The following is a 23,222-nucleotide window of genomic DNA, read 5'->3' as shown; positions in this document are numbered from 1 at the left end:
TATAGATTGGTGTCTAGGTCTCTGAAGCTATAAGCATAACATCACCTCCCTTTTCCCAACGATCACCAGTGGCGGATCTACCGGGGTGGCATGGGGTGGCAGCTGCCACCCTAAAATAATGCCTTGCCTCCCCTGCTGCCACCCCACTTGGCAGCAACGAATTCAAAGAAAAGTTATGGCCAACTTGACTTTTACGAGCACGAATCTCTGATGTCCTACTGCACCGAATGCAGCACGAGAGCGTCAGAGCGGCACTACTGGACCTTTTCTTTGTTTATTTTATTTTTAAACTGTGTGGCGCGAAGCAGAGGAGCAAGGAGAGAAGACACGGGAGTAAAGAGGTAAATACCGATTAATTATCGAATGATGAAAGTACAGTCCTAGTATAACGTTAGTTGTAAGTTAGTTAGTTAGTGTAACTTGTACAGTTGCTATGTTGCTTTTAAGATGAAAAAATCTAGTTGAAGAAGGTTATTTTGTACATGTAACCGTTACATTAATATTGGCTATCGTCTAATTTAAGCTAACATTGATTAACGTTAAACGTCTGTGAATCCAGCAGAAATGAAGAGGAAAGGTAACATACACAGTTTTTTCGGACCGAAGAGAAAAGCCAAAGAGATTGAAAATGAACAATTGAGCAAGGTAGACGGAGGACATGAGGTGAAAGGAGAGAGAAAAGATGAGGAAGGAGAGAGAGGAGAGGACGAGGTGGAGAGAGAGGGAAAGGAGATGGAAGGAAAGAAAGAAGACAGAGACGAGTTGAAAGGAGAGAGAGAAGGGCAACAGAAACGCGACAGAGTTCAAGGCCAAGGTGACCAGGGACAGGAGGAGGTGACAGAACACAGCGGAGATTATATGGAGGGAGTGCACCACCAAGATGAGGACGGAGAAAATAAGAGAGAAGATGAAGTACAGGGCTCAGAAAGAGAAAGGGAAAGGAGTGAACCATCACCAGCTATCTCCAGTCGAGCTGGTCCACATGGTATGAAATAAGATAATGCATAAGATAAGTTACAGCAGCAAGTGGACAGTAAATAGAGTAAAAAAAACTCAGTAATAGAAAATACTGTATTAAAATAATAACCATGACACAATTTACATTATTTACAAGAGAAAATGTTGGTATTGATTAGTAATATACCACAAGTTAAACTCCATAACTAAGTATTAGCTATTATATGCTAATTAATGCCTTATAAAATTTTGCTACAAGAGACATTGCTTAGACTTCTTCAAATAAATATAAATATTCTTGTTAGTCTAAATATGAATAATTGGGGAACTTGTAAATGTGAAAGTGTAATTAGATGGGGACAGAATTTTAATATTTTGTTTGAAATGTATTTTAGATTGCCAAAATTAAACACATGAATCACAAAATACTCTAAATGTTACTGTGTGTTTACACAATCTGAAAGTTATAACTAATCAATGACAGTTCCAAATTTATTTTGTATTTTCTAGTTCTTATATTTTAAGACTAGTTCATATGTAGTGCAGTTTTAATCTTTTCTCCCCTCCATCTTCTAGACATATCTAAGTCCAGGTGTGAGGTGCCTATGCAACCACAGCGAGGCAGCTTCCCCAAGACCCTCCAAGGAGGAGCCAGAAGAAGCTTTCAAAGTGACTGGTACAAAACTTACCCCTGGCTAGAATATTCGCAATCAAACGATTCAGCTTACTGCTTTGCATGTAGGCATTTTTCCCTACCTGATGCTCCAAGGACAGTTTTCACCTCATTTGAAGGCTACTGCAACTGGAAAAAGGCAACCATGAAAGACAGTGGTTTCCATTCTCATGCCAGATCTGAAGGTCACATAAATGCCATGTTTGCTTGGAGAGAGAACAAAAAAAATTTGGATAAAAATAGCTCAATGTTTGGGTTAATGGATGAGCAAAACAAAAAGCAAGTTGCTGAAAATCAGTACTATGTCAAAACACTTGCTGAAATCTTGATTCTGACAGCAACTGAAAACATAGCTCAGCGGGGTCACAGGGAGTCTGTTGACTCAGAAAAAAGAGGTGTTTTTCTGTCTATGTTAGACTTGGTGGGTAACCATAACCCCATTATTAAAAAAAGACTTGAACAACAAGCTAAGAATGCAAAATACACCAGTAAAACAATACAGAACGAAATACTGGAATGCTTGGCTTCTATGGTTAAAGAAGAAATCATCCAGGAAGTTAAAATGAGCAAGCAGTTTTCGGTTATTGTTGATGAAACTAAAGATGCTCAGAAAAAAGAGCAAATGTCATTTGTTCTGCGATATTTTTACAATGGTGTGGTTCATGAGAGCTTTCTGGAATTTGAAGTGGCAGAACACCTGCATGCTGCTGCCTTAAGTGAAAAAATTATATGCTTTCTTGAAAAGCATGGGCTAGAGTACAAGAATAACCTTGTAGGCCAGGGCTATGATGGTGCGGCAGTAATGCGTGGGACACATGCAGGTGTCCAGGCAAAAATAAAAGAAGTGGCCAAACATGCCTTCTACATTCACTGCAGTGCACACTGCTTGAACCTAGTCATAGTTGACGCTGTAAAAAGTGTGGCAGATGCAGGAAACTTCTTTTCATTATTAGAGCAAATGTATGTGTTTATGTCTGGGTCTTATGTGCATAACAAATGGCTGGAAGTGCAACGAGAGATGTTTGATGGCCCACCAAGAGAACTCCAACAGCTGAGTGATACACGCTGGGCCTGTAGACACATAGCATGTCGCAATGTTATGGACAGGTTGCCAGCAATAGTACAAGTGCTTGAAGAGATTGCATCTGAGAACCATCCACAAAGAGCTGTTGAAGCAAGAGGGATATTGGCCCAGATTGATCTGAATTTTGCTGGCTCTCTTGTTCTGTTCAGAAAGGTCCTGAGTGACTCCAAATTTTTATCAGACATGCTCCAGTCTAAAACAGTAGTAACATTGATACGACTCAGCGAAAATCAAAGAGGCCAAGACAGACAACAAAGGTGCTTCAAGATACTGTCATCCACTCCACCTTGGGACAGCATGTAGTTCCAGATAGCAAACACACTTTTTGTGTCTCTGTGTACTATCCAGTTCTGGATAACATGATTGGAGAAATAGGAAGACGATTTTCCAACACAAATTGTGATATTATGCAGGGTGTTCAGGCACTAAATCCATCAAGTCCAACTTTTCTGAGAGAGGATGCTGTACTGTTATTGGCTGAAGCTTATGACTCCAATATTGAGGATCTCAAACACGAGTTACATCAGACGAGGAGAGTACTTGATAGAAAAAAGGGGGAAAATGAGAGTCCTACCACTCTAATGGAGTTCACTCGGTTTTTGGACCCATACCAGGATGTTTTTTATGAGTTGTTCAGATTGTGTAAAATAGCAGTTGTTTTACCTGTGAGCAGTGCATCCTGTGAACGAAGTTTCTCATCTCTTAGGCTCATTAAGACTTATTTGCGGTCTACTATGACAGAAAAGAGACTATCTAGTTTGGCTGTACTCAGCATTGAATCAAAACGCACAAAAGCATTAGATCTAGATAAATTTGTAAAACGTTTTGCTGAGCAGCATGGAAAATCGCCGCATTCAACTGTTATAGACATGACATTGGATAGTGACTATTAAATGTCTCTTTCTTTGTTTTACAGTGGTGGGAAAAAAGTGTTCAGACACCCTTAAATATGTCCCCAGTCTCAACTTTTATGGAACCTACTTTATGTTTTTAATGTCTTTAAAATTTATTTAGAGTTTAGCTATGACTGTACTAAAATAAATTGTACTTAAAGACTTAAGAATGATTCTTAATGCAATGTTCAAAATGCATGGGCCCAAAAACTTTTTCACTGTATGTATAAAACTGTCCAGGAACAGTCTACTCACAAAAGTTCTTTGTACATTTTATGACTGGGAGCAAGGTTTATTTTCATGTGACTCCTTTCCAGGTTTGTGGAGATTTTAATTTAACATACTCTTTTGTAATGTTCTGTATTTGATATGATTTTATTGGTAAAAACCTCATTTGTCAAAAGTATGCTCTGAGTAACCATTAAAAGTCATGTCCAGTCCTTGTTTGAATACTGTTTATTTCCATAGTTGACCCAGGGCCATCAGTGACATGAGGTAATCAGATGTAGCAATACTAATTTTAGTACAGCGTACTGCATAGATCGTCATGGGTAAGTTTTACTTTGGATAGTTACTTATACGAATGCATCCTGCAATGCTACCACTCTGACACAGTTTTATTCTTCCTTTCACACATATGTCATTCATCACCAGTGTCCTACCTTAATGCTTTTCATGTGATAATGACCCACATACAGCAGTGTCATCAAAGTTCTTTCTCTCATTCAGTTGACTGTTTCATATGAAACACTGATTGCATGAGATTAAGTTTGTATGAGTTTGTAAATAGTAGCCCATGCCATTATATCCACATATGAGACATGTTTTTGAGTTATGTATAAAGTCCTGCAAGCAGAAGTGTTTGTGTAAATTATGTCTACTATTGTCTTATCAAACTGTGATTTAATTCATTGCCACCCCTCGAAAATTCCTGCCCCCCTTTTGCCACCCCATAAATATTTTTCTAGATCCGCCCCTGACGATCACAGATGTACCACCAGTCTTGATGAACCTAAATAAGCCTCTTTCAGCTTATCCCAGAACGTCGGGTTTAACCTCAATGTGGGTCTTATCTGTGTCGGACACAACCCGAAACTGCCCCGGGTAAAAACAACCTTAGTGGTGCTGTGGGGGTTACAAAACCCACACACCACAGCCTTTTTTCTCAAGCCTAACAACCACTGTGTTGTGTAGCCAGTAAACAGTGCCTTGCAGTAATCAAGGCAGTTTGAAATGAAGACATGTTTTCCTCACCTTGATAATGTGGAACCTGAAGCTTAGATCTTAATGTAAAATAACACCAAGATTTGTAACCTCAGATTTAATCCAGGGAGTTAATTTCTCCAGATTATTAAACAGCATTTCTCTTTTTGTTTTGGGGCCAACTACTAGGACTTCAGTTTTGTCCTCTTTAAATAATTTAATTTAATTTAATGTAAATTTTATTTTTATTCATTGCCAGAGGACAGGTAGTAATGGAGTTTATAGCTGCAAGATCATTTGGTTCAGCAGAGATGTATAGTTGTGTGTCATCCGCATAACTATGGAAACATATATTGTGCTCTCTGATGATGTCACCAAGTGGCAGCATGTATAGTGAGAATAATCATGGACTAAAGGTGCCCACACATGATCAGCGATAAAACTACGCTTGCTGTACCATTGTTTTCCTATGGGGAGAGCGGTGCTGCCCAACTTGGCGCACTGCTCAAAATTGCCACCAAGTGCTGCGCTCAAAGTTAAATTAATTTCACCTTTGGTACTTTGGCTACTGAACTTTCAAAGCGCAACCAATGATATAACAGTTGTATGTGACGCCGGTTTTTTTCTCAAGTGAATTTATTACACTCTCATAGATATCAAATAGTTTTTCTCAACATTAGTAACATCAGCATTGTAGGTAAGTCAAATAAATGTAGTGGAGTAGAAAGTATAAAGCACATGGTAAGTCTGTAAGAATGAATAACAGTTGGACCTTTGAAACAGACATGCTACAGCAGGTTGTGCTGCCATGGCACTTCACCAGCAGCAGAGGAAAAGTATGTTGCATATTTTTCTCTGACAGAGTGCTGTTGCAGCTGCGTCACTGCTTCCCACTCTGGCGATGTTCTGGAAGACAGTTTGTAGGCTCTGGATGACGATACTAGGCTGGTGGAGGTGTATCAAACCATCAAAGGAAGTTGTGGAGGATGACTATTGCCTTCACCAGCTTATCCACATTCTCTGGGCACACTCCGATGACTATGTGGTATATCCTTCACTGTGCTGCCAGGATCCCAAATGCATTTTCCACTATCCGTCTGGCGAGTGAAAACCAGTGGTTGAAGACATGCTGCTGTCTTGAGAGCTGACGTCCTGGAAAAGGTCACAGGAGGTCTTTGTGCAAAGGAAAGGCCTCATCCCCCACAAACCCCACATGTGGTGCTGCACTAAAATGTTCGGCGTTTGAGGAAGGTCCTTTGGGAGATCCAGCCTGCTTGCTTGGAGAGCTTCTGCAAACGGGGAGACAGCGAGAGTGCCTCCATCACTGCTCCTTCCATCAGTGAAATCTACCACCTGGAACCGGTACCTGGCATCAACCACAGCCAGCAAGACAGTGGAGAAAGTTCATTTGTAGTTGTACTTTGAGCCACATGACACAGGAGGCTGCATTGTCCTTTGCGCTGTCCTTCACACTTATCCACACATTCTCGTTTGGGTACGTCATTAGGAAAGGCTGGTGTGGCAGTCTCTGCAGCTAGTCCAGAGCTGTGGACAGTGTTAGACCAAGTCCTGAGAGCCTCTGCAGCTAATCCAGTGGTGTTAGGTCACATCCAGGGGAGCGTGTTGGCAGAGTCCATGTCGGGATGCTCTACATTTGATGGTATTCCACATATAAAGGTCTATGTCTGTCTGTTAGCATTTGGTAGCTCTGTGCCTCGAATATTAGCTGCTACAGAGTTAATGAATTGCTTACTCTCAGGTATTTGATGCAGCATTTCAATCATTCAATGCAAAATACTGTGAAAATGAAAGACATTAAAACAGGATTTTTCAGAGCGCTGCATGATCCAGTCATTATTACTGAAGACAAACTTATTACATGGCTTCATTCTCTCTATCAATCCTCATGGATTTTAGTTCCTGCTGGGTGGTTGACTGACTTCCAGATTAGGATGCAGTCCTCTCGGTGTCACTGAAGAGACAAAAACATTAGATTTGTGTGGAGCGATGAGGAGACTGTAACGTTCCTCAAATGAATACATGAAACAAATAGATATGTCATATTTCCAGCATGTTTTCCATATGGTTTTCCATTGTTTGAGGTTTGACTGCCACTCTTTTAATGACGCCATTACGTTGTGTCCTTTTTTTCTGCAATGGTTTAATGGCACCGACTGGAGAATTAGCGGCACCAACTGTTTATGAGGTGATTTGGGTCAAAAATCGTCCTCCTTCTTGGAGTCATAATTCAGTCAAATCTTATCACATGGACATGAAACACATATCATTCAGTGTGACCTACACTTCCTAAGGGTATCATTATCTCCGATATCCATCGCCAATAAAACTCAATAAATCCATACACAAATCTGAGACAAAAAGACATTTCAGAACTTTCCTGAGAATCATCACATTTTTAGATTCTTCAGTATCAAAGTAATTTAGTGATAGTTGGTTTGGTTTGTAGTTCTGTCATCTGTCCACTAGATGGTGCACATTATCCATCATCATCTACTGTGAAGTAACGCGCACGGGATCTTTCATAACTGAGTTGTATTAAGACAGACATTTAGGCTTCAGTGATGAATGCTGCCAGTTTTTGGTTTAGAGATTTCCTGTTTGCCTCACTGCAGCTTCCTCCGCCATTTTCTCAGTAAACCTGGCCTCATTTAACCTCTGAAACTCTGCAGGACTCACAGCTCAAACCAACAGACCTTTCTAGTTCCAGTAGAGAGTCTAAACTTTCCAAAGATACCTTATATTTACAAATTAATTTACATAAATTTGTCGAAATTGATGCACAAGAAATCTACAGTATAACATTTCATTTGATGGAATGGTGTGGAAATAAAAAAAACATAGCTTTAATCAAGTACTAGAACAAGATATAATTCAAAATATTTATGTGACACTGCCACATAATGTGTATTTTTCTAAATTTCCAAGGTGTTTTGAGGACAATTTTAAATTTTAAAGGTTCAATAAATACATATAATTAAAAACACACATCTGTAATTTGTTCAACCACATAAGTTTGAAGTATATTTACGTACATCACTGAGTTTGAATTTAAGAAATGATTATAATTGAAAATCTAATGTTTTTACAAAGTTCACAGATGTAAAACAAAGCTTCAACATAAAAAAATTAATAAAACACACACAACAAGCAAACAATTCAGTGCAAAACACTACAAAAATCAAAGACATCAAAACAGGATTTTTGCTGCATGATGCAGTAATTGTTACTGAAGAAAAGCTTATTACATGGCTTCAACCCTAATGGATTTCAGATCCTTCTGGGTGGTCGACTGACTTTCAATTGAGGATGTAGTCATCTCGGCATCGTCTGCGTCCTGACCGCAGCGCAGGAAGTGGGGAAGCGAGCTGCAGAGTGCCCTCTTGAACATTGAGCTGGAGAAGACGTACACGATGGGGTCCAGAGACGAGTTCAGGAAGTTCAGCCCCAAAGCCACGATGGTGAGCTTGATGAAAATGTTGAAGGTGGCACAGTCCTGTGGGTTGTACGAGTGGATGACCCACAACCCGATGGTCGTCACCGTGGTGGGTAAGAAGCACACCATGAACACAACGACGATAGCGGTGCACACCCGCATTGCCTTGCGCACTTTTTCAGGTTTTCCCATCTGCCGCTCCCTCAGGAAGCTGGAAATCCGGATGGTGCAGAACAGCAGCATGGCCATCGGGATGATAAACCCCACCACCGTCAGGATGCGGTGCATGGTGATCAGAGCGATGTGTGAAGAACAAGTGAAGAATAAGCACCGGGTGCTGTTGCCGCTGACCTTAGTCTGGTTGTTTGTCAGTATGGGAACCCGAGGACTGATGATCAACAGCCAGACAACCACTAACATGTATGCAGCCTGTCTCTTGGTCATAAGGCTGAACCAGTGGTGAGGATGGACCACCTGGAAAAGAGGACAGGGATGATCATTTGCGTCAACTACAGAAAAAATGTGTCAAAGAGCTGATGTTATATTGTCATTTCCTGAGCCAATGTGATTTTATTGAGTCACAGTCACAGTCTATATTAGCAATAAGAGATGTCCCGAGCCAATCCTAAGAATCAGTTGCTGGGTGATCCAGGCGTATTTTAAAGGATTAAAATAAAGTCAATCTGATGTCAATCCTTTCTTTCCTATGTTGTGTCCACCTCAGCCTGCTGATGTTGCTTTCACTCTAGTCTCCTTTACAACAGCTATTAGCAGTTCCTGTTTGCAGTGTAGCCAATGATGTACAGACAACTATCACTGGATTACTTTGATACTGAGGAAAACATTAAAATGTGATGATTCTCAGGCAAGTTCTGCCACAACTTGAAACAATATCAACTTGTTGAGGCAAGTTTTTTCGTCAGTTGCAGCACACTGGGTGAAAAAAACCTTTAGTATTGTTTTTCCATTGACTTTGCCGCCTCAAAATTTGAGTTCACAGTGAGGACAGATGATGTTACAGATTGTAAAGCAAATTTGTGATTTTCATGATTTTGGGCTATATGAATAAGAGTGTACTTGACTTATCATGCGATCACATCGGATAAACTCATCACTTGCTGGTGCATTCAGTTTTTCATGTTTATTTTTTTTAAAAAGGCCTCAAAACTACTGGAAAGCCATTCAGTCGACATTGATGAAGGTTTTGGTATTATGCTGTAATATAGATGACTTACTAAAGTGTTACAAAAATATTAACAGCATTTTTGGGTTTATTAGAATGTGGACAATAATACAATGTGTATTCTCCTTTTCTCACCTTAAAGTAGCGGTAAATTGCCACCACGGTCATGAGTGCAATGCTGGCTGAGCGGTTGGAATACATCAGGAAGAGGCTGATCCTGCACAAGCCATCACCAAACACCCAGTGGCCCCTGCGCAAGGCATCGATCCTGAGAGGAAGACTCACGAGAATCAGGAAGTCGGCGATAACCAGGTTGAAGAGGAACAGGTTGTTGGGGTTCCAGGCCTTCAGTTTAAAGCAAAAGATCCACAGAGCAACTATGTTTCCCAGCAACCCCAGTATGACAGTGAGGACTGGTAACAGAGTCACACCCCCCAGTTGAAAATCGACTGGTGGGCAGTCGCTCTGGCCACTGCCTCCACCACTAGGGATTGGAGTTGTGAAGTTTAACATGGTCATGGTGAAGTTTTTGTTATACTCTGATATTATTTTGACAAATTAAATCTTCAAATTGTGTTATTAACTTTAGTCCATCCAAAACAGACAAATAAAGTTGGTGGAAAATTTTGGAAAGACAATCTATAAAAAAAGATATGTTTTGGTGCTTCTATTCAAAACAGCTGTGGGTCAGGTGACTGAATAAGCATGACTTTAAGAATTTGCCTCTTCCCCTTTTCAACCGTCTTCCTTGTTTCTTTAGAATGTAATCTATGTGAAAGAGAAAAACAGAGAGAACATTTGCATTTGTACATGAACCAGTTCCACTTTTCCACAGCAATGAGACACAAGAGCATATTGCTCAAGTATCTTTTATTTTATTAAATAATAAAACAAATATTTTATCAAAACATTAAATGCCAAACTGGATAAATAAAGTTTTAATAAAAGTTGGTTATCAGAATGACATATGGTATTTTTTTAATTTAAAGTTTTAAAGACACTCTACATTTGGACATTTTGGATTTTAAAATCCAGATTCCAAGAAAATATAACTGTAAATATATATGAGGAACACCTACTTTATCGCAAATAAACTTGAAAATGTCAGCAGTACAGCAGTCAAAGTCCAGTCTACTCTATCTACTATTTTTCCAAAGTTAACAGTAGAAAACAGTATTTTACTACACCAGCTAAACTAATGCTGTGAAAAAAAGCATTTGAAAATGTATGTACAAACTAAAAATGTATGAATCTCTCCCTCATATGTACTTTGACATGTTGCACAAAAAGTTTCCTATTAAAAAAAGTAATTTATCATGTATAACAAGGTTAAATGTAATTATATATAAATAATGTATTATGTATAAATGTAATCCAATATAAATAAAACTATATGTAAGTTTACACATTTAATACAGTAAATATCCAGAACTCACCAGTCAGCTGTGTGTCATTCATAACACACTGGAGGAGGAAATAAAGTGATGTATAAACTTTGTCAGTGTGTTTTAATGTCTCTCACAAGAGGATGTTCCTGTGTTGTTGACTTTCATCACCCCTGCATGTCAAGCAGTTACTACACTAATACTGGTATAGTCATTGAAAAACAGTATGACGTGTATGATCAGAAATCCTGGGTGAAGTCCATTTCTCAAGACATTTGACATTTGGGTGAAGTACTATTTTTAGCACACTAAGCACAACTAATGAGCACCTTACACCAAACGATCAAGATGATGGTAACATGCCACAAACTTTTGTGATTTTATTCTGACATTGGAAATTTGTCTGCAACAGTGAAACTGTTTGAAACGTCTTTTGGTGTAAGGCTTGCATAACTTGTTAATAACTGGAACTTGTTTGTCTTAAAAAAAAAACAAAAAAACAAAAACATGATGCAATGCTACAATGTCTTGGTCATTATAAAGGCTAAGGTAAAGAGAAAGTGATTAAATGTCAATAAATTTAGCTGCATCACAAAAGCCAACATTTAGCTAAAAATGTAAAATATCTGTAATATAAGCTGCTAACTGTAGCCATCATGCAGGCTAACATTCAGCTAAACTGTAAAATATCTGTTACATTAGCTCCTAACTTTAGCCATCATGAAAGCTAACATTCAGCTAAAATGTAAAATATCTGTAACATTAGCTGCTAAATTCAGCCATCATACAGGCTAACAGTCAGGTAAACTAAAATATCTGCAACATTACTTGCTAATTAGCTAATAACTTTAGCCTATATGAAGGCTAACATTCGGCTACAATGTAAAACATTAGTTCCTTACTTTAGCAATATGAAGACCACTGTTTAGCTAAAATGTAAAATATCAGCAAAGGTCACTGCTAACTTAAACCAACAGGACATTTAGGTCAATAAATGAAAAATATCAATGATGTTAGTATGTCTGGTTTTCAACTGGCCAAAAACAGCTCATGTCACTCCACTTTTCATGACTCTCCACTGGCTCCTTGTTGCTGCTCGCATTAAGTTCAAGTCACTAAAGCTCCAACTAGCACAACAACCACCTACCTGAGCTCCTTCAGCTTAATGCACCTTCTCGTTCATACGTTCAAGTGACAACTAGTCCTTCTGTCACTGTGAGGGAGAAAATCTCAATCCAAACTCTTCTCCAGTTTGGTCCCTTGGTGGTGAAACAAGGTGCCGAACTCGATTATGTCAGCAGGCAGGTTTCCCCTCTGTCCTAAAAAATCAAGACAAACACCTACCTCTTCCAAGATTACTCACTTAATATGCTCTTTCTCCGTCTCTCCATCCTTCTCAGGATTTCTCTCTTAAAAAAATCATTTCTGCTAGTGTAGAGGCACTTATTCACAACAGCTTCTCCTTGATTGACTGTAGTTTGGAGTGTACCTCATTTGTACATCATCATTGGACAAAAGCATCTGCCAAATGAATAAACATCAATGTTAGCTGTTAACTTTGGTCGATGTACAGGCTAACATAGTACCGTGTTAGTAACGTTAGCTGATAGAAGCCAGCATATTGATTAGATGCTACCTTTATCCATTATAAAAGCTAATGTTAAGGTAAAATGAACAAGTGTCATAATATTACTCATTTACTTTGTCTAATTAAAGAGGTGCTGCACACTAAAACGTTTTTTGAGCAATAAATTAAATTATATGACTGTACTGTAATGAAACACACTAATGTTGGTGTTAATATTGGCACTGATACCAAATTGATAAAAATCGGCACTTCATGGGTTGAAAATGGCTCAACCTGTCATCTGCTGTTTAAAATAATATCCCCCTTTCCTAACCTCTCCCCCTCTCAGCCGCTTGCCCACTTTTTAGTATTTTTCAAAATTATGCAATCAGGCTCAGACCTGGGGGTGAAGTTACACTTTAAGGCTTGAAAAGTTGTAAAAACTTCAAGAAAGATTGCTGGTAATCATAGTCATCATACAAGCCAACTAAAGTGACCACCGTCACAGAGAATAAGTGATGAACAGTCTCAAAAAGCAGGAGTGTATGACAGAATTTCAGCTTTGTTTAGTTAGCGTTTGTTCACTGTGGCAATGCTAGTATACCCTAATATTATTACAGCAATGCTACCTGCTAACTTTAGTCATCATAAAGGCTAACATTTAGCTAAAATGTAAAATATCAGTAATGTTGGCTGCTAACTTTTGTCTTAATACATGGTTTAATACCTGTAATGTTACCTGCTATAGACAGGTTTCACATTGTCACAATGTCATAGTAGCTTATATAATAATAATAATAATAACAACTTTATTTGTATAACACTTTTCATACAAGAAATGCAGCTCAAAGTGTTTTACAACAAAAGAAATTACATGCACCAAATGCTTCACATGAAAAAAGACCAATCAAAGTGACCAATGAAAAGAGCGGACTGTCTATTCCATCCTCGCTTCCAAAGTCTCATAAGTCAATTTGACAAGTGAGCGAGTACTGAGCAGTTGCGAGCACATAGGGAGAGACAAGCTCAGGATCGTCACTGTGTACATGGAGCAGAAATGTTCTGGCTTTAAGTGGGGGCACTCTACTGAGACTGCATTCCTATCGGTTATGGAATCACTGCACTCAGTTGGAGCTGCTGGTCAGTCCTCAGCAATTTTGCTGCTAGATGTATCAGCTGCCTTTGATATAGTTCACCACCAAATCCTCCTCTCCACACTGCTGAATAAAGCTTGGTGTCTCAGGATCTGCCCTCCGCTGGTTCATGTCCTACCTCTCAGGGAGATATTTTAGAGTATCTTGGAGGGGAGAAGTGTCCAAAAGGCACGGCTTATCTACAGGGGTTCCTCAAGGGTCAGTGCTTGGCCCCCTTCTTTTCTCAATATACACCACCTCTCTTGACACAATCATCTGCTCCCATGGTTTCTCATACTGTTGCTATGCTAACAATACCCAGCTCTTCCTGTCGTTCCTGCCAGAAAACCACAGTCTCAGCTTGGATCTCATCATGCCTTGTCGATATATCGGCATGGATGAAAGAATGCCACCCTCAACTCAGAATACAATTTTGACTAGGAGAAATGCTATTCTGGATATCTAAAATGTAATAACAGATAGAGTGTGGTTCCATTAAATGTTAAAACAGCTTGCCACATAACATTTGCTGTTATCAGGCTTTAACCATTGAGGGTTTCCTGTTTCAACATGTTTCCTCAAACTTCGGATGAAAACATGCAACAGGATGTTGCTTCACATCATGTCAAGCCATAGAAACAGAAATGATGAACAGCAATGTTCCACCACCTGTGGCCAAAACACCATGACATGATGCTCCCTCCAAGCCTGCACTGGTCATCTTTTCCTTCCCAAAACATTCCTTTGTAGCTAACACCCACAGCCACATCTTCACTTTTGCCAACACTCCAATCCACCTCCCAGTAACAGCGCACAGTTAGCTTCTCTCTGCACATAACCTGATGAAAGTAATCAAATCTCTGTTGGAGACCAGGATACGACTGCTTTGCTCCATGTCGCCTTCTTGTTGTCCTCACACAGAGTGAGTTAGTTGTTTGCTGTGTCTGGATCCAGTGTGAGATTACAGGTGTCTGATGGAGAGAGCAAGACATGACCATGATTACAAGTCATTTTCTGATTTATAATGTCTGCTATGAGGAAACAGAATCTGCTATTGTTCTTCAGAACTTTGGCAACATCATGGACTGCCTCTGCTTTTTCTCTCATTTTGTTTAATACCTGATCTGAGTAGTACCACTGCTCCTGTGTTGGTGGAGTGACACCCTTAGCAACTTGTGATTTAAATGAATCCAAGGAGTCGGCCATCGCCTGTGGGTAGTGGTCAGTAGTTTCCAGGGAGTTGAAAACGAAGCATGTATGCTATGCTTTTGGTTTTATATGTAAATAAATAAAAATAATATAACCCAAAACAATAAATAAAGATTTATCTGGGATCACTTTATCTCTCAGACAATCATACAACACTCCTAAGGTGAAAGGTCGACCCAGAGCAGCCATTACATCTGTAGACAGAAGGTTAAATGTGTTAAACAAATTAAATTATCAATGTACTGACAGTGTGCTCTCTGGCGAAGAGGTTATGACACAGCTGTGCATAATGTATTTTGGCAGCAGTCCTCTCTAAACTTAAGTTACTAAACTTGTTAAGTTTACTGTTTAACACCATTGTAACATGTACAGGGACTATGGCTGTACCATTCAAATTGCAACTATGTGAATCATTACATCTTACTTTATCATAAAAAAACAAAAACAAAATAAGAGCTGCTATACACATTTTTTTACATGAAGCTTACAATAAGAACTGTGACAGTATGGAATTTTGACTTTAAAGCATATCAGAGTAACTTAGAAAAAAATCGTGAGTGTTTCAGTATTTTCATGCAATTACAACCATCAACTCATTTTAAATTAATTTATAGTTATTAATTAACACCACACAAGCAGTGTCCTGATGCCTCAGATGGCTGTCTTCTTATCTTATCATCCTGACGTACTGTTGTTAAATAATGACTCATCACTTATGTGCCTCATACCTAAGAAGTGAGTTTAATAATCAGGTATTCTATTTTCCTTTTTGTTGCATTCACTGTGTTTTTTCTATTAGTGTGACAGAAAGTTGTGTTGACTGAAATGATTACTATGAAATGTATTTCTGCAAAGAGGAGAGGGGAGATAATATGATCTTATGTTACAGTGCCAACCTTGTTCAGGGATGGGGAAAATCAGTTCACATCACATTAAAACTGCAGTGTGGAACTTTTATATATAAATGAATGCCCATTACATTCAAGCCCTTGCCAAACGAGTTCACACAATGCTGATTAAGCCTATCACCGCCAGATAAATCTCTCTGTATTTCACTGTATACAGAATTTTTAAATCTCATGGCAGGACTGACATTCGTAGCTTTTTATTCTAGCTTTAACAAATGCCAAAAAGCAATTTTTGTAATAAGATTAGTTGATAAGGTTATGTTAACATAACGAAACGTGTGGAACTCAATTGTGAGGACATTGCAGCACCCCGATGGTGTGCACTTGATCATCTTCAAAAAAGACAAGTGTTTGGGTTCTTGGAAGAAGAGATGCAATTGTAGGTGCAGGGCTATTAAAAAACAGCACCACTTATTGGGTTGAATGAGGTAATAATGATGTAAAAGTATTTAGTGAATCCTTGGTACAAAAGAAAGAAGAAAGTCTGCACACTGTAGCTCCCTTTCCTCTCACATGTAGTTTTAATGGGACATCCACAAGTGATTTTTATTATTATGGTGTTTACCTTGTGAATTCAGAGACCATCAACCTTTATATAAAGGGAACAAATATTAGGAGAGGAAATGCTGATGAAAGGCTGATGTCCATATTATCTATGATCTCTTGCTGTTACTCCCTAACAACTTTACTGCCAAGGTTTACGAACATTAACATCTCATCAAACTAGTCCAACATGTGGCCAGTTATTGTCATTATCAATTTATTTGTTGATTTTTTTCTTGATCACTGTAATCAGTTTGTTTATAAAAATATAAGATAAGGTAAACATAATAAGAAGGCCCTTTTTTTCTTAGAGCACAAGGTGACTTCTTCAAATGTCTTTGTTTGTCTGATCAACAGTCCAAAAGCCAAATAAATTCAGTTTATTATCATGTATGACACATTTGACAAGCTGCAATCGGCAATTTTGTAATTTTTACTAATTTTCTAGCAATTTACTAATAGTTGCAGCTCTACCAGAAACCAAACCTGGGGCAGAAAAATCACAGATCAGTTGATGTAGTTCTATGCTCTGTCCACTAGATGGTGCACATTATCCATCATCATCTATTGTGAAGTAATGAGCACAGGAATGTTTACAACTGAGCTGTATTAAAACAGACATTCAGGCTGTTCAGTGATAAATGCTGCCAGTTTTTGGTTTAGAGATTTTCTGTACATGGCCTCATTTTACTTCTGTAACTCTGCAGGACTCACAGCTCAAACCAACAGACCTTTCTACTTCCAGTAGAGAGCCTAAACTTTCCAAAGATGCCTTATATTTACAAATTAATTTACATAAATTTGTCAAAAATGATGCACAAGAAATCTATCCATTCCATTCCATCAAATTTCCATTTGATGGAATGGAATGGAAATTTAAAAAAAAACATCATATAGCTTCAATCAAGTACTAGAACAAGATGTGATTCAAAATATTTATGTGACACTGCCACTTATGTGTATTTTTCTAAAGTTCCAAAGTGTTTTGAGGGCAATTAAAATGTTTAAAGGTTCAATAAATACATAGAATTAAAACACACATCTGTAATTTGTTCAACCATAGGAGTTTGAAGTATATTTACATGCATCACTGAGTTTGGATTTAATAAATGATGATAATTGAAAATCTAATGTGTTTACAAAGTTCACAGACATACAACAAAGCTTCAACAGCATACAAAACTACTAAAACACACAAAACAAGCAGACAATTCAGTGCAAAATACTACATAAAGGATTTTTGCTGCATTATCCAGTCATTGTTACTGAAGAAAAGCTTATTACATGGCTTCACTCCCTCTGTCAGCCCTAATGGATTTCAGTTCTTGCTGGGTGGTTGACTGACTTTCAGTTGAGGATGCAGTCTTCTCGGCATCGCCTGCATCCTGACCACAGCGCAGGAAGTGGGGAAGCGAGCTGCAGAGCGCCTTCCTGAACATTGAGCTGGAGAAGACGTACACGATGGGGTCCAGAGCTGAGTTCAGGAAGTTCAGCCCCAAAGACACGATGGTGAGCTGGGTGAACGTGTAGAAGGTGGCACAGTCCCACGGGCGGTACGAGCGGTTGACCCACAACCCGATGGTCGTCACCGTGGTGGGTAAGAAGCACACCATGAACACGGTGACAATGGCGGTACACACCCGCATGGCCTTGCGCACCTTGTCAGGTTTTCCCATCTGCCGCTCCCTCAGGAAGCTGGAAATCCGGATGGAGCAGAACAGCAGCATGGCCATCGGGATGATAAACTCCAGCACTGTCAGGATGCGGTGCATGGCGACCAGGATGATGATGGCGCGAGATGCCTCTTTGTAAGAAGTGAAGAAGAAGCACTGGGTCCTGTTGCCGCTGCCCTTGATGTGGTTATAAGCCAGCATGGGAACCCGAGGACTGATGACCAACAGCCAGACAAACAGTGACACGTACGCAGCCTGTCTCTTGGTCAAACGGTTGAACCGGTGGTGAGGATGGACCACCTGGAACAAGAGGACAGAGATGATCATTTTGTGTCAATTAGAGCAAAAATGTGTCAAAAAGCTGACGTTATATTGTCATTTCCTTGTGGCCAATGTAATTTCATGGAGTCACAGTCTAAATTAGCAATTACAGATGTCCCAAGCCAATCCTAAGAATCAGTTGCTGGGTGATCCAGGCGTATCCTTTTAAAGGATTATAATAAAGTCAATGAAATGTCGATCCTTTCCAATCTTCAGATGGGCCAATAAACCTTCAGATCTCCCAAAACATTTAAAACTCAAAAAACTAAATTAAATTCAGACTCAAAGAAAAAACACCTGAAACTGGCAGAGTTCAATGTGAATAGGTTTACTGTGCATCAAGTGTAATACAGATCAAATCGAGGCTTCAATCCCAGGATGAAAAACTTACTGCAAAATCACAAAACATTATCTTATGTACCTTTCATAACCCCTCCCAGTACGGAGTCTATTTTTAGGCTCCACCTTGCTATTAATCGAATTCAGAGCTTTTCTACCATTGTTTCTGAGTTAATGACATCATTTAGTGACCTTAACGCCTTGGCAATGATCCAAGTATGATTCATCTCAGAAACAATGGTGTCTCAAAAAAATAATGGGGCCTGTGGCCTTTAATCAAACATCATAAGCAAATAATCAAATATAATGAGCACTGACCTTTCCTTGATTCTGTAATAATTAAACCACCTGTGTACTGTCTCTGTAATGACTGTATACTGTCTCTTATAATTAACCCTCCTGTGTACTGTCTCTTGCGCTGACACTGCCATGACCATTTGCACAGGGGAAATTATTCTTCCACAACCTACTTAAGTGTAAGAAAAATATTAACAGCATAACCATAAACCAGTTTATCAGAGTGTGGACAATAATACAATGTGTATACTACTTTTCTCACCTTAAAGTAGCGGTAAATTGCCACCACGGTCATGAGTGCGATGCTGGCTGAGCGGTTGGAAAACATCAGGAAGAGGTTGATCCTGCACAAGCCATCACCAAACACCCAGTGGCCTCTGAGCAAGGCATCGATCCTGAGAGGAAGACTCACAAGAGCCAGGAAGTCGGCGATAACCAGGTTGAAGAGGAACAGGTTGTTGGGGTTCCAGGCCTTCAGTTTAAAGCAAAATATCCAAAGAGCAACTATGTTTCCCAGCAGACCCAGTATGACGTCGATGGTGAGGACTGGGGGCAGGATCACACCCTCCAGTTGAATACCGACTGGTGGGCAGCCGCCGCCGCCGCCGCCGCTGCCTCCACCACCAGGGATCGGAGTTGTGAAATTTAACATGGTCATGGTGAAGCTTTCGTTGTACTCTGATATCATTTTGACAAACTATATCTTAAAATTGTGTTATTAACTTTAGTCCAACCAAAATATCCAAATGAAGTTGGTGGAAAATTTTGGAAAGACAATCTATAAAGAGATTATTTTTAGGCACGTCTATTAAACACAGTTGTGGGTTTGGTGGTTGAATAAGTATGAGAGCTGTATGACCACACCAAGTAACGTTTTGAGATTCAGGAAATTTCCCACTTCCCCTTTTCAAACCTCTTCCTTATTTATTTAGAATGAAATCTATGTAAAAGAGAAAAAACAGAGAGAACGTTTGAGTTCCACTTTTCCACAGGTTAGATAAAAAGACACTCTGTAGAAAATATGTGTCAGTGTTGTGACACAAGAGCATAATGCTAAAGTACCTGAAGAGCATTTTAATTAATAATAAAAAAATATTTGACCGAAACATTAAATGGCAAACTGGATAACAGAAAGTCTTAATAAAAGTTGTTTATTACAACATGTTACACACCATTACACATATGGTATATTTTTAATTTAAAGTTTTAAAGATATTCTACAATTAGACATTTTGGAATTCAAAATCCAAATTAAAAAATATAACTGTAACCATATAAGAGAAACATATTCTATCACAAATAAATTTGAAAATGTCATACAGCAGTCTAAATCTAGTCTGCTCTACTATTTTTCAAAAGTTAACAACATTAGAAAACAGTGCAAGAAAATAGTATTTTACACCAACTAAAGTAATGCTGTGAAAATAAGCAGTCTTTTCATCATATGTACTTTGACACGGTGCACAAAAAGTTTTCCTATTTAAAAAAAAGTAATTTATCATTGTTCATATAACAAGGTTAAATATAATTATATATAAATAATGGATTATGTATAAATGTAATCCAATATAAATAAAATTATATGTAAGTTTACACATTTAATACAGTAAATATACAGAACTCACCAGTCAGCTGTGTGTCATTCATAACACATTGGAGGAGGAAATAAAGTGATGTATGACCTTTGTCAGTGTATTTATGTCTCTCACAAGAGGATGTTCCTGTGTTGTTGACTTTCCTCACGCCTGCACGTCAAGCAGTTACAACACTAGTCATTACTCAATGAAAAACATTATGACATGTAAGACCATAAACCCTGGGTGAAGTCCATTTCTCAAGACATTTGAACGAGGGTGAAGTGCCACTTTTAGAAGTCATCGAGCACAACTAAGGTGGCTGACGTCATATACATGCAGATATACCCATAATAAGTCTTTAGACTCACAATTGAGTCATACTTGAGTCAGATTCATTTATGAAATGAAACATTTCCTGAACAGTATTAGCAAGTAATACCAGCTTTGAGAATAATTAAGAAAGTGGCTATTATAAAGGCAAAGGTAAAGAGAAAGTGATTAAATGCCAATAAAGTTAGCCGCATCATAAAAGCTAACATTCAACTAAAATGTAAAATATCTGTAACATTAGCTGCTAACATCCATCATAAAGGCTAACATTCAGCTAAACTGTAAAATATCTGTAACATTAGCTGCTAACATCCATCATAAAGGCTAACATTCAGCTAAACTGTAAAATATCTGTAACATTAGCTGCTAACATCCATCATAAAGGCTAACATTCAACTAAAATGTAAAATATCTGTAACATTAGCTGCTAACATCCATCATAAAGGCTAAAATTCAACTAAAATGTAAAATATCCGTAACATTAGCTGCTAACATCCATCATAAAGGCTAACATTCAGCTAAACTGTAAAATATCTGTAACATTAGCTGCTAACTTTAGCCACATTAAAGACCACTGTTCATCTAAAATGTAAAATATCAGCAATGCTAACTTAAACCATTATACAGGATAACATTTAGGTCAAATGAAAAATGTCTGGTCTTCAACTAGCCAAAAACAGCTTGTCGCTCCACTTTTCATGCCTCTCCACTGGCTCCTTGTTGCTGCTCGCATTAAGTTCAAGTCACTAAAGCTCCACTAGCACCAGTCCCGGCGCCAGAGGAAAGTAACTGGCTGGGCATTTGGTTTTTATGGGCGGCCCGGGCCGCATCCCCCTCCTCCCGTACCATCAAGACCGATTTGATTTCAGAAAAATATGAGAGGAAATGTGAGTTCTTCTTGTTGGCAACACTATTTAATTTATAACATAATGTAATACAAAGAGGACCAGACGAATTACTGGGTTGAACATATGATAATTTAAGACTTTTAGGACACCTACATATTCTGTTTGTGTTTTCGACAGCTGCTGTCACCACGACGACCACGACACGTTCAGCTGAAAGTCACCAGAAAACAGGGTCCGTGGTTAAAGCGAAACAGGTGTTCCAGTTTAACCAGTGACTCTGTTAACTGGCAACTTTCAGCTCGTGGTTGCTCGTAGTGACGGCAGCTGGCTCCTAAAAGCCTTATCAATTTTAGTTCAATCAGTCAATATTTTTATAATCTATGCCAACCATTTATGTAAGTTAAACTGTGCTCAGCAAGAAGCAATCACCTCATAGCATCTTTTATAACGTGGGAAACAAAACGTGGCCTATAAATTGGCAGTGCAGCTGTAGTCTATCTTGTGATTTTACAGTCTCTTTACAGTTTTCAACAGCTGCCGTCACCACGACAACCACAACATATTTCCCTGAAAGCCACCAGTTAACACGGTCAGTGGTTAAAACAAAACACCGGCCGGCATGCTAACCTCAGCTAGCCGCTTTAACTTCCCGCTCCGGTGTCACACACTGACAAGAACTCTGAATAACAGTAACTTCTGCAAACTGAAGCTCAGTGGGTTAAACAAGCTTCTTAGAAACATAAAGAGATGACAGAAATATTAAAAAAGAGTGAAACTAAAAGTGTAAAGGTAAATTACAGACATAAATAATACTGTTACTTAAAAAAACATGCAAGTGTGAACAAATCATTAAAATGATGTGAATAATAGGATTATTTTCAGTATTTTCAAATCAATAAAACAAGTATTAAAATTTCATTTTGATGTGAACTAGCCAAAAAAATAATTTCAAATCAGAGAAACAATTCAACAATCAGACCAAAAAATGTCATTTAAACCAGCAACCAGAAACAAAAATGAATGGCCACAATTAATCACATCACCAGGGATGCTTAGCCTACACTAGCTAAGAAATCAAGCTAGCTAGCTGGTGCCACAGCAAGCTAATATTTCTAGCTATAACGTTATTATCATAACATAAAGTAAGATAGTTAGCCTTTTAGACTGATAATTTCTCACCTTTGGTTAGCTGTTGTGTTTTTGCGTTAGATGATGGTGTACATACTTTCTCAGAAATATAACGTTAGCAAGGCTACGTTACTCAGAATCATTGATGCCTGTTGTGGTGAGCTTCTTACCCCATACTGGGGGGTTTGTCCCTCAAAAATCCTACTCTTACACTTTCACATAATACAAAAAAGTGTTTCTTTTTTGTTACAATTAATGGATCAACCTACATATGATTCACATATTAACAGTAAAAAAAAAAAGTTTTTATATGTATATCCTTATAAAAACACAGAGACTTACTCTGTACTGTCAAAATAATACATCAACTTACCTCAAAACCACATCTTTTGATTTCCTCCCACCAGTAAAATGATTTTGATGCTATTCAAAGATTAGTAAGGCCACTACCTTCAGGTTTGATTGTAGAGCCTTATCTTATCCAAGGTGAAAAGCAAATGAGCCACACTCATATTGT

The 23,222-nt window shown here is 38.6% G+C and overlaps 3 protein-coding genes across 4 annotated transcripts; 1 reads left to right on the top strand and 2 right to left on the bottom strand.

Annotated features, from left to right (window-relative positions):
• Positions 1-75: 75 nt before the first annotated feature.
• LOC121887331 (protein Ycf2-like) lies at positions 76-1,824 on the top strand. The gene is made up of 4 exons (XM_042398063.1): positions 76-341; positions 560-985; positions 1,534-1,695; positions 1,808-1,824. The coding sequence occupies exons 2-4, from the start codon at positions 565-567 to the stop codon at positions 1,822-1,824; spliced, it is 600 nt and encodes a 199-aa protein (XP_042253997.1). The 5' UTR covers positions 76-341; positions 560-564.
• A 2,372-nt stretch (positions 1,825-4,196) lies between these two features.
• On the bottom strand, positions 4,197-13,181 carry LOC121887162 (hydroxycarboxylic acid receptor 2-like). Its single transcript, XM_042397778.1, has 2 exons — positions 9,583-13,181; positions 4,197-8,738 (listed from the first exon to the last, which is right to left on the bottom strand). Exons 1-2 carry the CDS (start codon positions 9,964-9,966, stop codon positions 8,073-8,075), a joined length of 1,050 nt encoding a protein of 349 aa, XP_042253712.1. The 5' UTR covers positions 9,967-13,181; the 3' UTR covers positions 4,197-8,072.
• Positions 13,182-15,789: 2,608 nt separating this feature from the next.
• On the bottom strand, positions 15,790-22,434 carry LOC121887156 (hydroxycarboxylic acid receptor 2-like). Of its 2 annotated transcripts, XM_042397766.1 has the most exons (3): positions 20,448-22,434; positions 19,085-19,762; positions 15,790-18,165 (listed from the first exon to the last, which is right to left on the bottom strand). In XM_042397766.1, the coding sequence occupies exons 2-3, from the start codon at positions 19,508-19,510 to the stop codon at positions 17,473-17,475; spliced, it is 1,119 nt and encodes a 372-aa protein (XP_042253700.1). In that variant the 5' UTR covers positions 19,511-19,762; positions 20,448-22,434; the 3' UTR covers positions 15,790-17,472. The 2 variants fall into 2 exon arrangements, with proteins under 2 accessions (XP_042253700.1, XP_042253701.1); XM_042397767.1 differs by lacking the exon at positions 20,448-22,434 and having other exon boundaries at positions 19,085-20,373.
• Positions 22,435-23,222: the final 788 nt, after the last annotated feature.

This window comes from Thunnus maccoyii, chromosome 20 (assembly GCF_910596095.1).
Source record: "Thunnus maccoyii chromosome 20, fThuMac1.1, whole genome shotgun sequence".
Lineage (NCBI taxonomy): Eukaryota > Metazoa > Chordata > Actinopteri > Scombriformes > Scombridae > Thunnus > Thunnus maccoyii.
The sequence above is the reverse complement of the archived record's forward strand: the minus strand, read 5'-3'. Positions and strand labels throughout refer to the sequence as shown.

Bases quoted from the DNA above. Each gene is read 5' to 3' on its own strand.
- LOC121887331 (XM_042398063.1), top strand. From the start codon at position 565: ATGAAGAGGAAAGGTAACATACACAGTTTTTTCGGACCGAAGAGAAAA. The intron at 986-1,533 runs GTATGAAATAAG...TCCATCTTCTAG, and splicing joins CAGTCGAGCTGGTCCACATG to ACATATCTAAGTCCAGGTGT.
- LOC121887162 (XM_042397778.1), bottom strand. From the start codon at position 9,966: ATGACCATGTTAAACTTCACAACTCCAATCCCTAGTGGTGGAGGCAGT. The intron at 8,739-9,582 runs GTGAGAAAAGGA...CCTCTTTTCCAG, and splicing joins CAATTTACCGCTACTTTAAG to GTGGTCCATCCTCACCACTG.
- LOC121887156 (XM_042397766.1), bottom strand. From the start codon at position 19,510: ATGATATCAGAGTACAACGAAAGCTTCACCATGACCATGTTAAATTTC. The intron at 18,166-19,084 runs GTGAGAAAAGTA...CTCTTGTTCCAG, and splicing joins CAATTTACCGCTACTTTAAG to GTGGTCCATCCTCACCACCG.